Source organism: Python bivittatus, unplaced genomic scaffold (assembly GCF_059951505.1).
Source record: "Python bivittatus isolate LINGU-HERP-01145 unplaced genomic scaffold, Pbiv_v1 ctg000310_np1212, whole genome shotgun sequence".
In the NCBI taxonomy this organism is placed as follows: Eukaryota; Metazoa; Chordata; class Lepidosauria; order Squamata; family Pythonidae; genus Python; species Python bivittatus.
In genome coordinates, this window is record NW_028277054.1 from 8544848 (window position 1) to 8558721 (window position 13874).

Consider the following 13874-nt stretch of genomic DNA (forward strand, 5'->3'; position numbering starts at 1 on the left):
CCAGAAAGGATTGCGTGCCGTGCGCCAGCTGGAAGGAAGGAGATATCTCCTGGCGTACAAACTACAAATCCCGCCACGCTCTGGGCCAGCCTTTTAAAGCTTTGAGTTTACTAAGGAACTATAGGAGTAGATAAAGGGAGTAAAATAGACGCACAAAATCGCGTGCTTACACCAGGGCTGAGCAATCCTGCAAAAGAACAGGGGCATTCCAGATCCAAGGTGTGCATCTTCATCGGGTATTTAAAACAAAAACGGGGCAAGCGGTGGAGTTCAAAGGCCACACAGTGGAAGAGGCGCGGGCGATCGTTGCTCATATTCCTTTGCAACCATCATGCTGTGAACTACCGCCCTGGTTGGTCGCCCATTTTCCGTCCTTGCGTTGATGTTCACCTTGCCCGCCTGGTGGGAACCAAAACTAGAAAGAAAACTTGGTCAGGGTTGGGATCTCAGCGAGCAGAATGCAACGGGCGCTAAGGTTTTAGGGCAGATGTTGGGGTCTGGCGTCTCCCGGAAGACTTTCGGTGGAAAAGGGAGCGCCCTTCGAATCCGCAGGAGAGCGCCTCTTGTGCAGGGATGTCGCCCATGCGAACCAGAGGCTGTTTCCCTCTGGAAGTGGTCCCCTTGCCCTCCCTCCCCGCCCCCCGGTGCTGCTGCTGCCGTGGGGCTGAACCAAACTCTTGCAGAAGTTGCTCCTCTTGTGAGTCGGCTCGCTGCCGCCTGCCCTCCGCTGAAGCGCCCAGACGCCCAGCCGGCGGCCGGACTCGGAAGCCTTCCCAAGGCAGATGCTCTGCCTGGCGCCCGCCTTGCGGACCTTCTCCCCCGGCAGCGGGATTAGCTCCATCCCCTTGGCGCTCCGCAAGTCCCTCCAGACCTGGCTGTGGGATTAGGCCCGGGGCTCCCAGCGGGCCGGGGCATTTTGCGATGGCTCCCTTATTAATGTTATCCCTTCCTCTTTTGTGTGTTTTTAGTTTTTTATGTGAATTGTTTTTATGTATTTATTCTTTTTAATTGTGGTGCGCCACCCAGAGTCACCTTGTGTGAGATGGGCGGCTATATAAATGGATGGGAGGGAGGGATAGATAGATAGATGAGCAACTTCTGCAAGATTTTGATAGATAGATAGATAGATAGATAGATAGATAGATAGATAGATAGATAGATGAGCAACTTCTGCAAGATTTTGATAGATAGATGAGCAACTTCTGCAAGATTTTGATAGATAGATAGATAGATAGATAGATAGATAGATAGATAGATAGATGAGCAACTTCTGCAAGATTTTGATAGATAGATAGATAGATAGATAGATAGATAGATAGATAGATAGATAGATAGATGAGCAACTTCTGCAAGATTTTGATAGATAGATAGATAGATAGATAGATAGATAGATAGATAGATAGATAGATAGATAGATAGATAGATGAGCAACTTCTGCAAGATTTTGATAGATAGATAGATAGATAGATAGATAGATAGATAGATAGATAGATAGATAGATAGATAGATAGATAGATAGATAAGCAACTTCTGCAAGATTTTGATTCAGCCCCACGCCAACAACAACGGGGAGGGGACGCGGGGGACAACTTCCTAAAAAAAGAAGTCATCGGGGTTGCTTATAGCTCACAGGAGCGTCATCCTTGCACCAGAGGCGCTGTTTCTATTCTGAAAGGGCGGGGGGGAACCAGCCTCAGACACTTGGTGGAATCGCCCTGCCTACAACTCCCAGCATGCCATGCACTAGAGGCGGTTTTTATGCATTCGTGCGAACGGGCAAGTGGTCCAGAAGGGCGGATTTTCGTTGGACGGGTCCGGGACTGCGCGCGGGCGGGGTGCAAGCTGGGGAAGGAGGGAAGCCCGCCCGCCGGAGAGCCGACAAGCTAACAGCTGCCCCCCCCCCGGCCCCTGCTCCAAGGATTTGGTTTTGATCCGACCCTTTGGAGGAGCCGAAATCGCTCCTTTCCAGCCAAAGTAAGAGGAAACGCAGCGGTGCAGGGGGGTGCCTGCTCTTGGGCTGCGGCTGCGGGCGGAACGGAGAAGGGGATCTGCTGCTAGGGGTGCAACCGATCCGCCGGGAATCCTCTTTCGCGGGTGTTTAACCCTAGCAGGAAAGAAGCGATTCCCCCCGAAAGGAAAAAATGATGCAGGGTGGAGGACCGAGCGGGAAGCAATCTTGCTCTGGAGCAGTGTTTCTCAACCTTGGCTGTTTGAAGATGTGTGGACTTCAACTCCCAGAATTCCCCAGCCAGCAAGGCTGGCTGGGGAATTCTGGGAGTTGAAGTCCACACATCTTCAAGCAGCCAAGGTTGAGAAACACTGCTCTGAGGGTTTTGGGATCTCAGTCCTGGCCATAAATGTCTCTGTTCAGAGTTCTTAAGTCCTCGCTGGCTGGGATCACAGAACAGGCTAAACAGTCAAGAGGACCCACTTGCTTTGTTGACGTAATGCAACGAACCCATAAGGTCGATGAATGGGATGGCCTGATTCCAAGGACGCGCTAAGGCAGGGTTTGAGTTCCCAGAACCCCCCGAAGGACAAACCACCCATCGCCTTTGAACCACAGTGGAATCGCCCTGTCTTGTCTCGCAGGTTGTGCAAACCTGGCCGGCGTGACTTTGGAGTGGGGTTGCCTTGAAGTAGTTTTAAGAAAAGCAAAACCACTTCCAAGTTTCCCTGCTTTAACGTGTCCTCTGGCCCCGTTGTACTGCAGCAGCAAGCGGAAGGAACCGTTCTGTGGCCCTTTAAGGAAACGGCTCCCGAGCTGATCTTCCAAGTGAATGGGATGACAGGTCCCACCCTTGTTGAAGCACTGCAATGAGGGGCTTGTAGTCAGCACTCATGCAGCACATTCAGAGGAGCACTTCTGTCATTTCTTGAATCCAGTATTGTAGGTTTAACTTTCTGTACTATTTTTTCCATGTGTCCGCCCTTTAAGGTAAACCAGACCAGGAAACTGATTCTACAGAAAGACTAGAACTATACTTTATTGAGACAAGCTAGAACAGTGTTTTTCAACCTTGGTGACTTGAAGTCCAACATCTATAAGTCGCCAAGATTGAGAAACACTGGGCTAGAGCAACAGAATCTTGCACATCTGATTGTGCTTTTCCTCCCCTCCCTCTAATACCCCAGGGAGGCAAGGAAGGGCCACTCTGAGTCTCTTCTTAATACTGTCTCTCTTCCCAGGACAATAAATGCTTCTGTCCTTTCTGTTTCCATAAGGCCATTTCTGAATATTTCCTTCAAGGCCATCTTCCTGGCTCTTTACAATAGGCTAGGTCAAGAAACAGACACTACAGGAATTCCAGAAATGCTGCTTTATTGTTATAGGTATAAAAAGAGAATCTTGAAAGCCGGTCCAAGTTTGTCCCTTTTTATATTAAACAAAATCAAGGTGGGATTATTTGAGTTTCTTTCTCTTGCTTCCCTTTATCTCTGGACTGTGTAATCTTTTGTCCAAGTCCCTCCTTAATAGCTCTTTCATGCCTTCCCCAAGATCAGGTCTAAACTCCTTTTCAATGTGTGAGTTTGAAGATTTTTACTCTCTTACTCTTGCAGGGACTTGAGTCTCGACAAACATGCTACATACCAAAGTCAAAACAGAAAAACCAGGTAAGATGCCTTGGAAATGTTCTGCTATAAATGTTCAAGGCTCTGAACACTGTCTTTATCCAACGTCTTCTCTCATTCCCATTCTTGTTCTTCAGCTTCAACTGATTGCATTGAAAGCAAGTGTTATTTAGCTTTTTAAGAGAATAATCCATAGACCTTTTGGGTTTCCTGGACCTAGAGAGCCAGGGGACTTCATTGCTAACCTAAAAAAAAGATACATCATGAATTCTCCTCAGAGGTGGCTTTATGCTGGAATAACAACCTCTCGCCATCCCCAGATCTTGAGACAGCCAATGCTCGGAACCGTCTTGACGCCGTCCTGCAGTGTCTGCTGGAAAAAACTGATGTTGATAGGTAAGCATCACCAGGCATATCAAGGTCAGTTCTGAGCACTGAGAAGGAATCTGAAACCCTCCATTAGATATTTGAAAGGTGTTAAAACAGTCGAATAGATCAATTTTGCTTTGTATTGCTTGACATTTCCTAAATTATCATCTGCAAGAGGTATTGGAATTATAACCTCCAGAACTCCTCACCATTATGGCCAAAGTCCCAGCATATCTGACAGGTGCCATGTCAGGGTAGAATACTCCAAACAGCAGAAACTAAGAGTTTCAGGTTCCAAAAATAGGGATTTCAACTAAATCCCATATTAGATCATTTTCTGAATCAACCCCTGATTGGCTGAGCCCAAGAATAGGCAATCTGTGGCATTCCAGATGTTACTGAACTACCTCTCCCAGTATCTGTAGGAAGCATGGCCAATGATGAGCAATGCTGGGAGTTGTGGTACAGTACCACAGGGAATGCCATGGGTTTCCTGTCCCAGGCTAAAGATTCTTTGGAATCTTCCTATTATACAAGTTTGTCATCCTCTCATTTCTAGTGAGGTTGAAGTAGTTGTCAGGAAGAACCCTCGAGGGAGAAGCCATGTTTTGGACAAGGCTGATGACATTTTTCCCCTTTTCTTTTTCTGACTCATCTCAGAGAACAAATGGAAGAGGACCCCGGAAAGGCATCATCAGATGTGCTCAGCAAGTAAGGAGCAGCCATAATGTTCAGCCATCTCCTTTATCTTTGCATGTTGACCCGCCTCAACCCATATGCTCAATGCAGGCAGAGAAAGGATTTCCTTTCTGGGAGAGGCTTACCATGTTCATCTGAAAATCACTCATTGAGATACTTGACTTATGTTTCCTGCAGCATCTCTGAAATCCTTTGCTTTGCTCTTGTTTCTGGAGTACCTGAGAGGAATTTGAGAAGTGGGTCCAAAAACTTTTTATCTTCCCCAAGCAACCTCCAAATTTAAGACTATCGTGTACAAAAACCAGCAATATATCTATCTAGTTACCTTTCTTTCTGCTTCCTTGCTTTCTTTCTTTTGAAGCTTTTTAAAAATACTTATTAAAAAGTATTTTATAAATATTTATCATATTTATTATTGCCAAACATTCACAAAAGAGGTTTTACTAGTTGTTTGGGACAGCAGGCCCCAAAGAGATGAGGAATTTATGTCCTTCCAGATGTACCTGAACTACGACTCCCAGCATTCACTGTTGGCCATGCTGGCTGTGACTTCTGGGAATCATAGTTCAGCAACATCTGGAGGGCTACAGGTTCCCATCCCTGCTCCAGTCTATAAACTTGCTAACCCTGCTGAGACCAACTCTCTTGGAAAGCAATTTTCTTCTTACTGGTGGGGCTGTTGCGTGCTAGGTATTTCCTAACCTCTCTTGCTTTGCGGTTGCAGGGTTCCTTCTCCTATTGCTACAGGAAAGAGGTATGGTTCTTAGCAGTGTCCTCCCTGGCTATGGATGACCACTGGGTGGGAGAGTAAAACGTTTTCCCACTGAGTTTACTGGAGAGCTAAAGAAAGAACATGCAGATGTGTGGAATTCGGTGGCCTGGTTCACATGCAATTTTGTTGAATGCCATCGTGGTCTGGTTCTCCTAGAGTGCTCAGTGCTGTGTGTGAACTGGCCTGCAGGTTTTCTCTGTGGATTCCTTCCTGGCGGTTCTTTTTTTTTTTGTTATAGTAATTGTATGAAAAACTACAATTAAAAAGATAAAAACTAGTACAAACTAAAACAAGAGAAAAGAATAAAAAGAAAAAATAGAAAAAAATATTTTCTGTGCTTTCTATTTTTCTTTTTTATTCCTCCCTGGCAGTTCTCACAGCCAAAAAGACAAGCTAAGTCGTGGCTGGTCAGAAGTCCCACTATCCCCTCTGCTCAGAGCAGGGTCTCTGGCCAGTTGCATCACTCCCTTATGCTTTTGTGCTCTCAGGCCTTCTACCCGCTTCTCCCATCACCGCCGCAAGAAGAGGAAGGAGATGGACGATGGGCTCACGGAAGGGGGACCACAGAAGCAGAGTGAGTAAAAGATCAGAGCTGCCTTGGGGGCTTGGGCCAAGACAGTGATTCTGTGGAGTCTCAAGCTGCTAACCTTAGGGATGCAAAGCCGATGTTTTGCTGCTGAGTTATGACCCCTCTCTACCACATCCCTTCTCCCCTATCCCAGCACATCTTCTGTTTCTGAATTCCAAATTCCCAAGTCTCTGGGGCAGAGATGGCCTCCAGGTATTGCTGAACGATGACAGCCTGTGGCCAGCTGTGAGGGACGCTGGGAGTTGTAGTTCAGCAATATCTGGAACAGGGTTTCTCAACCTTGGCAACTTGATGTGTGGACTTCAACTCCCAGAATTCCCCAGCCAGCAAGGGCTGGCTGGGGAATTCTGGGAGTTGAAGTCCACACATCTTCAAGTTGCCAAGGTTGAGAAACACTGATCTGGAGAGTCACCAGTTCCTCAACCCTGCATTAGGGGAAATGCCTGTTTTTTGGAAGTGCAATTTTCTTCTTTCCTTTCTCGGGAGTACTACACCTCAGAGGCCTTTCGTTTCAAAGAAAGGGTGACTGTACTTCTCTTCCTTTGTAAGAAAATCAGCCGGCTTGGAGGAGAAAAAGGAATGAAAGCTTTAGGGTCTCTTCCTCTACCATCTCCTCTGTTCTGGAAATAATTTGCTGAAGGTAAAGATGCCCAGGGATCAGACTTAATTCTTGGTGACTGCATCTGTGGAGTTCTTGGCAGCATTTCAGAAATGGTTTGTTAGTACCTTTCCACCTCCCAGTCTAGCCTAGGTAGTCTTCCAGCCAGGCACGAACCACAGCAGACTTTGCTTAGCTTAGCTAAGGGCTGCTGCTTGTGGAGGTTTGCTTAAGGTAGGTGAAATAGGCTACTGCTGGGCCATAAATCACATTTGGCCCAAAGCACCTGTGGAGTGGACAGGTTCAAACTGTTGGTCTGTTGTCTGGGGTTCTTGCTGGGGGAGGTGTTTGAAAGCAAAACCGCTGGCCAGATGTAGAGGACCACAGAGATGATCTCGGAGAAGGAATGTAGCAGTTGGCAAAACTTAAAGTGACTTTGCCTTGACTCTCTTTGGTATAAGAGGGAGTGAAAGGAAAATGCTGCCAGGCTTTCAAGATTCTGTTACCATAGCCTATATCCATAAAGTAGAATTCCAGTATTTTTTATGGTGTCTTTTCCTGTCCTGGACTACCTCAAAGGGCTGACAGAGAGGCTTAAGGCACAGCTTTTACTCCCTAAAACTCCACCGAAGGATCAATTTTTCCTGTTTGGAGCGGGGGGCCTTCAGACGTAAAATGACTAGCTTAAGGCACTCATTTCCCCATTAAATCTCCCCAAAGCCTTCCTAAACAAATAAAAATTGTTGGCCCCTCCCACATTGCTCATGTTAAGCAGGAAGGGAGGGAGGGAGGGAGGAAAGATCATCCAGCTTTGATTTAAGATCTGTCTCTTAATTTGCTGCATCTTTATCTTTGCAGACACCTACATCATCAAGCTATTTGATCGAAGTGTAGACCTGGCCCAGTTCTCTGAGAACACCCCACTGTATCCCATCTGCCGAGCTTGGATGCGGAATAGTCCCATGGTGCGGGAACAGGAGCGATCTCCCAGCCCAAATCTGCCTGCCCTGCTTGAGGATGAAGAGGTACAGAACAGAATTCTCCAATCCCACTTCTAGTGGGAAAAGTCTTTTCATAAGTAAAGCAATAGCTGGGTTTACTGCTTTCCACAAGACTTTTCTCTGCGCACTTAAAATCTGTTGCATATCTTTGTCTCTGTAACTCGCACAATTGTGGAAGGTAGGCCAGTAAGCATGTGATCCCAATGAAGTCTGTATCTGATCTGGGACACAGCTTACACCAGTCTTCACCAATGTGGCATCATATACAGGTTGTCCTTGTTTAGCAACTGTCTCATTTAGCAACCGTTTGCCATTACGACAGTGATGAAAAAGTAACTTTACGACCAACCCTCACATTTACGAGCTTCACAGGTCTGTAAAGCAAAGAAAATCTGAAGGAAGATCATAAGCACAGTCATGGTTTCACTTAGCAATCACTTTGCTTAACGACTGAGTTGTCAGTCCCAATTGTGGTCACTAAACGAGGACGACCTGTAGGTACATTAAGCTTATAGCTTCCAGAATTCCCAGCCTGTAGGATACTGGGCCGATGTGGATTGAGCAGAACATTGGATTCCCAGCAGTGAAACAAGGTTCAGACCCAGATCTGCCCTACATGCTCCTCTGTCTAAAATGAAAAGGCCAATCTCCATAGATCTCCATATGGACAGGCCTACCCTAGATTCTGAAGAATTGTGCAACCAGGCGTCCAGATGAAAATCTCAGATGAAAGCAGATGTCCCAGAACCACATCTCCAGCCAACCCTGATCTGTAGCTGTTCTGGCTGTCCATGCAGTTCCATGCCATTTTTAGGGCCATGGCGTCTTCTCTGTCCCTACCAAGATGTTTATACCTGAATGAGAGCTGCAGAAGTTTCAGTTTAGAACAGGTGGTTCAAACTTTGCCAACTGTTTTGGCCATTCCAGAAGTGTTTTGAGTTTGAAACACATGTGTTTGCACTTCAGGCATGGAACACTTCTGAAATAGTCAGTACAGCGCCAGCACTTCCAGGCTGGCCTCAAAGAGCTGGGCCAGGTCTACACGTTCAGATTCGGGACAGAGAATGTGACGTTTAGAGCATTTCAGATTCAAAAGATAGGAGATAGGAGCACAGCTTTAGATACTGTATTTCCTAAACAACTCCCCTGATTAAGGCTGCAAAGGTTGAATCCATTTTGGGTCCTCAACTCATCCTTCTCTCATCTCTCTTCAACTCTGTGATCCCAGGGTGTCGAAGTATTAAATGGGAAGATCCAGGATGTCTACAAGCTACCACCTCCTGTCCCCTGCCAGACAAACACTGCAGGGGAACCCATTAACCTGCGTATCCCGTTCCCGGCAGAATCCGAAGAGGAAACAAAAGTAGCTACTGACACGGTCAGACCACCATGCTAGTTAAGGGTCATGAGGGGCAGTAAAGAAATTGGGTGGTCAAATAGCAAGCGGCAGGTATTTTTGAGACTTCTTCTCATCTGAACCCCCTCTTATTATTGGCAATACATGGGGCAGTATCCATCAAAATATTACTCTTAAGCGCATACTAGCATTTTGAATTTGAAATGAGTTTTGAACTTTGTGCCTGGATTCAGACCAGATGCCAAAACCTAAATCCAGGCTAAGAAAATATGGTTGCCTCGTCATATAATATGTGAATTTAACTGGTTTACTGAATTACTCCCCTTTTTCTGGGTTTCCACAGTGCGTTGAACCATAAACAGCCTGGATTTACACAATGCCACAAATCACACGCGCGTGTCATAACAGAATAACAACCCCTGCCCCCAGCAACCAAGCTTGGTTTGTTGTATGACTCAAGCCACTACATATTCAACTGATTTGATTGTGTGATGTGAATAGAGTCGGTTTTTGTGCCAAGTTGTCAGAGGAGAGGATTATGTTAGAACACCTTTCTCAGTTCAAGTGCACTGAGAGTTCCTAAGGGAAGTGTTTCAGAAGTAGTTGATCGATAGCCACCCTTTGCGGGGGGTGTATGCTGGAATACTGGGGAGTCATGCAAATGGCAGAACTTTGTCACTGAGCAACAAATTTTAGTTCACTTACCCCCAGGCCTCCAAAATCCAGTTGCAGGGGAATTGTGAGAAGGTTATGTCTCCACCCCCTGCTTGCAAGCACTTTGGAGGATCTGGTTGGCCGTTGTAAGAAACAAAATGCTTAATTAAGTTGGACCTTGGCCTCATCCAGCAGAGTTATTCTTAGGTTCTTACTCCTCATCAATCTTTATGACGGTCATTAACCTAGCCCAAAGCAAATCATGAAACAAAGGTAACTATAGATCTATAGGCTAGAGCAGTGGATTACAGTCAATAAAAAAGGTACTTATAAGAAGTTTTAATTTAAAAGAATAGGAGGAATAGAAAACATGAAGATGAATGAGACAGAATAATGTCAGTATAAGCTTAAAAATGCAATTAAAAACTTAAGATGAGCCACTAAATAGATCAACTGAAGTGAAATCAACTGAGAAGGAATTAAGGATTGTCACTTACAAATAAGCTTCTAATAAACCCAGCAGAAATATCTGATGTTCTTATTGTTAAATTGAAGTTGCTTGTTAGGACATTCATACAGTGTCTTAGCCCCTTAGCAAATAAATGTTGTCTGTCTCTTTCCTCTCTCCCATAAACCCTCCCAGTCTTCTGACGCAGTTCCTTCAATGTCCACCCTCATCTACAAGAACATGGAGAGATGGAAGAAGATCCGACAAAGGTAGGGTTTGGGTATCAGAAAGCCAAGATGTAGGCCAGAGGCAGGACATCAAGCCGTTTGTACCATGCTAGAAGCAGTGTGAAGCAGGAAGCACTTAATTTGTGGAAAGGATAATGCAAAGATCCCTGTGCAGTGGTTGACTTGGGGCCTTGGTGTTTCCAGGTGGAAAGAGGCTTCGCAGAAGAACCAGTTGCGCTATGCTGAGAGCATGAAGATCCTTAAGGAGATGTATGAACGGCAATGAAGAGCGAGGTGCAGGAGCTCATGTGTTCCTGGAATCCCATGTCTTCTGGGTTTGTCTACCAATAAATATAGCTTTTCTTTCCAGTGTGTGAGCCTGTAAATTTTGTGGGCCTGTAGAAGCCCTGATGTCATAAGTCATATCAGGACCCCTGTAGATGTACACATCATGCATACTGCTATGCATGCCTTTCACAGCTTAGTCATCCATGGTTAACTGAGCTGTGGGCTGGTGAATTAACTCTGTGGTCTTGGTTCACACAACACACTCAACCATAAGTTGAATGACTCCGGCTAGGTTCCTGCCACACTGACCACAAGCTGACCAACCAGACTTCAGCCAGGTACATTGTGCAAACACAGCTCATAGGGTTAGTTTATGATTCAGTGAGTTGTACAGTGCTAGAAAATTTAGTTCATTAGGCTAACCATAGCTAACCATAGCTAACCATAGCTAATACATAGGGAAATGTATTATGCAGATATGGTCATTAAAAGATGGCTACTTCTTCTGGTCAACCATGTAACTTGGACCTCACCCAATATAGTTCCAAGTTCAATATTAGCATTCTTGAGGAAGTGGGGGTTCCTCAAGGGAATGGTGTATGACATCCATGCTTTATCTCTCCTTCCCTGCAGAGCTGTCAGTGTAATGAATCAATCTTGTAAATTAGCTGCACATTAGAATTATCCATGTAAATTAGCTTTGCATTGGAATACATAAATTAACCAGATGATGCGTAGCTGCAGCAGACTCTACTTTGCAGTCAGGAGTCTTTCTGGAGCAACCTGGACTGCCAGAATGTGAACTGGGATCTCTTGTAGCACCATAGTCCTTCTCTAGCAGAGACAAAGTTCTCCCAGTTTGGGAACAGCTAGAACTTGCTACCCGTGTGATGGTTCCTACAGTGCATCTTGATGATGTGCTGTTTGTAGCATTCTTAAAGAAGAAAGTAAAGGAGATGAAGGCTAAATTAGCCAAGTACCTGGCTTCACTGGGAAGAAACCCATTTCTCTCAACTTCTAGCCATTTTGCCTTATGTAGGTTGGATTCACCTATTATAAGCCATCCAGGATTCACTTATTATAAGCCATCCTGGGCTTGTACAGTATGCTAAAGCACCTTTCCCTAATCTGGTGCTCTCCAGATATTACTGGAGAATTCCAGGAGTTGTAAACCTGGATACATCTGGAGGGTGCAGTGTGGGGAAAGCCACGTTAAACCCTGGTTTACAAACCGCAGTGACTGGGTTCGTGTGACTCACAAGGGCAAAAGTAAGAAAAGTGTTCCCTGGCTTAGAAGGTTGGGGAAAATCCGTTGCAGTCAACTTTAACCAAGCTGAATAGGAGCCGTTTGGACCCTAAGCCTGTAGCCCCAACTTGGCTAGCTAGAAGCTAACACAAAAGAGCCAAGGAAGCAACTTGATGTAGGTCTATCTATAGCGTATTATGCAAACATGTAGTCCTCAATCTTCCTCCACAAAGCTCATGTTAGGTCCCAGAGAGCGTTCTCAATTTACTCTTTGCAGCTAGGCTGGGAGCCAGCAATCCTCGTGACCTGGCAAGTATCTTGGATTGATTTTTTCCCACATGCAAAGCTAAGTGATGCCCCAGCACTCCACACCTATTCTTTGAGATTGTTGAGGACTGCTCCTGAGACAAGTTTTCTAGCCATTCTGGGATGAATTCCAGGGGGAGAATCATTGTTAAGATGGCATATATTTCAGCTCTTAGGACCAGCCTGATTTAAGATGGTCCTGGGCAGCTGGTACATCAATCACATGCATGACTCAGTTGCTCTTCAGTTGTTCCCTAAGGTACAGGGTGAAAAGCCAACATCTAAAAACCTTCTCTGACATCACCTTTCAGTTGTGGCTGCGTTTAAACATTGTGTTCTACCATGGTTGAACCACTAATAAATCATCATAGCAAATCACAGTGGGTAGGCCATAAAACATGGTTTACAGTCCCTGTGGCTAATAACATGCAAAGCTAAAATGTATGGCTTAGCATGATGCATGAACTTGGAGACTGTATGGCTGAACACACACTTTGTTTGTGTTCTAACCCTTAGGCTAAACAGCTGCGTTCACATAACATTTAGTGCCCAATTACAAGCTTCATGCGGGCCTGGTTTACACAACATGCCAAGATAAGGAGGGGTGGGGAAATCTCCCAGTATACTGAAACAGAAACTGCCTGACCTGATTATAACCTACCTGACCCCAGTGTGTGACCCCTGGCCTTCATTGTGCAGTTGAAAGCATTTTTTTTTTCATTGCCCATTTCCCTAATCCAATGTTTCTCAACCTTGGCAGCTTGAAGATGTGTGGACTTCATCTTCAACTTCTGGGAGTTGAAGTCCACACATCTTCAAGCTGCCAAGGTTGAAAAACACTGCTGTAAACTTCTTTTTTCAGCTCATGCCTGTACACTTCCTTTTTCAGCTTCCTAGGAAAGCTTCTGCTAAAAGGGTTTGAAATCCTTAGTTTCAAAAGGCCACTTACAGCCTTTTCAAAGCAGCATTTAAATGTTGTAAACTTAATATCCTGGGGGAGCGGGGGGGGTATCATTTAAGATGTTCCTTATAGAGCAATGCTGTATCTATACACCAAAAGCCAAATAGGGTTAGTGGTAAGACGGAAAAAAATCACATTTAGGGCAGCACCAAATGTAAAGAGGGCAGAATGGCTAATCCCCAGGTAAACGATATGCCACATTGCATGTTAAATCTTTGCAAAAGGCAACTTGTAAGCTGTGTGGTGCCAACCCAACATTTGCAGCCCCAGAATTGCATCTTGAAAATGGGTGCATTCCCATTTAGCCAAATGTCTAAAATAACTTTGGTAAATTTCCCTTGGATTTACCATACCTGCTTTGTCTTGCGTCATCACACCACCCCGTTTGCAGATCTCTTCAGAAAAGAATGCAATTACTGCTTCTACTCCTTCTCCTGGGTGGGGACTAGCTTTTTTGATTTCCTCATTAAACTTAATATGGGCAAGTACCAACAGCTTCAAAGAATAATTCCTTTCATAGGCATTGTGTGTCTGGCTGTATGATTTGTGTCCACCTAACTGCAACATTCTCCTTGGCAGAGTTCAAAAGTATCTTTTATTCTCAACTTTGTTAACTAAAAGCATTCTTTTTTCTTTCAACATAGGAGCTAGGAATGACCATCTATAAAGGGCTGTGTTGCCAGTTTACATCTATCCCACCTCCTGCCCCCACCCCCTTTCTGCAAACCAGCCCCTAACTTATTTCTTCTTCTTCTCCTTAATTTCAATAGCAGGGAAACTCTTTAT

The 13874-nt window shown here is 45.2% G+C and overlaps 1 protein-coding gene across 4 annotated transcripts; it reads left to right on the top strand.

The window, feature by feature from the left end:
* The first annotated feature begins 111 nt into the window (after nt 1-111).
* On the top strand, nt 112-10659 carry LIN37 (lin-37 DREAM MuvB core complex component). Of its 4 annotated transcripts, none has more exons than XM_007430558.2 (10): nt 112-219; nt 3562-3615; nt 3894-3969; nt 4603-4653; nt 5366-5395; nt 5902-5987; nt 7459-7625; nt 8830-8979; nt 10256-10329; nt 10492-10659. In XM_007430558.2, the coding sequence occupies exons 2-10, from the start codon at nt 3582-3584 to the stop codon at nt 10571-10573; spliced, it is 750 nt and encodes a 249-aa protein (XP_007430620.1). In that variant the 5' UTR covers nt 112-219; nt 3562-3581; the 3' UTR covers nt 10574-10659. The 4 variants fall into 4 exon arrangements, with proteins under 4 accessions (XP_007430620.1, XP_025023917.1, XP_007430621.1 ...); XM_025168149.2 differs by lacking the exon at nt 112-219 and adding an exon at nt 244-352; XM_007430557.4 differs by lacking the exon at nt 112-219 and adding an exon at nt 1748-1974.
* The last annotated feature ends 3215 nt before the right edge of the window (nt 10660-13874 follow it).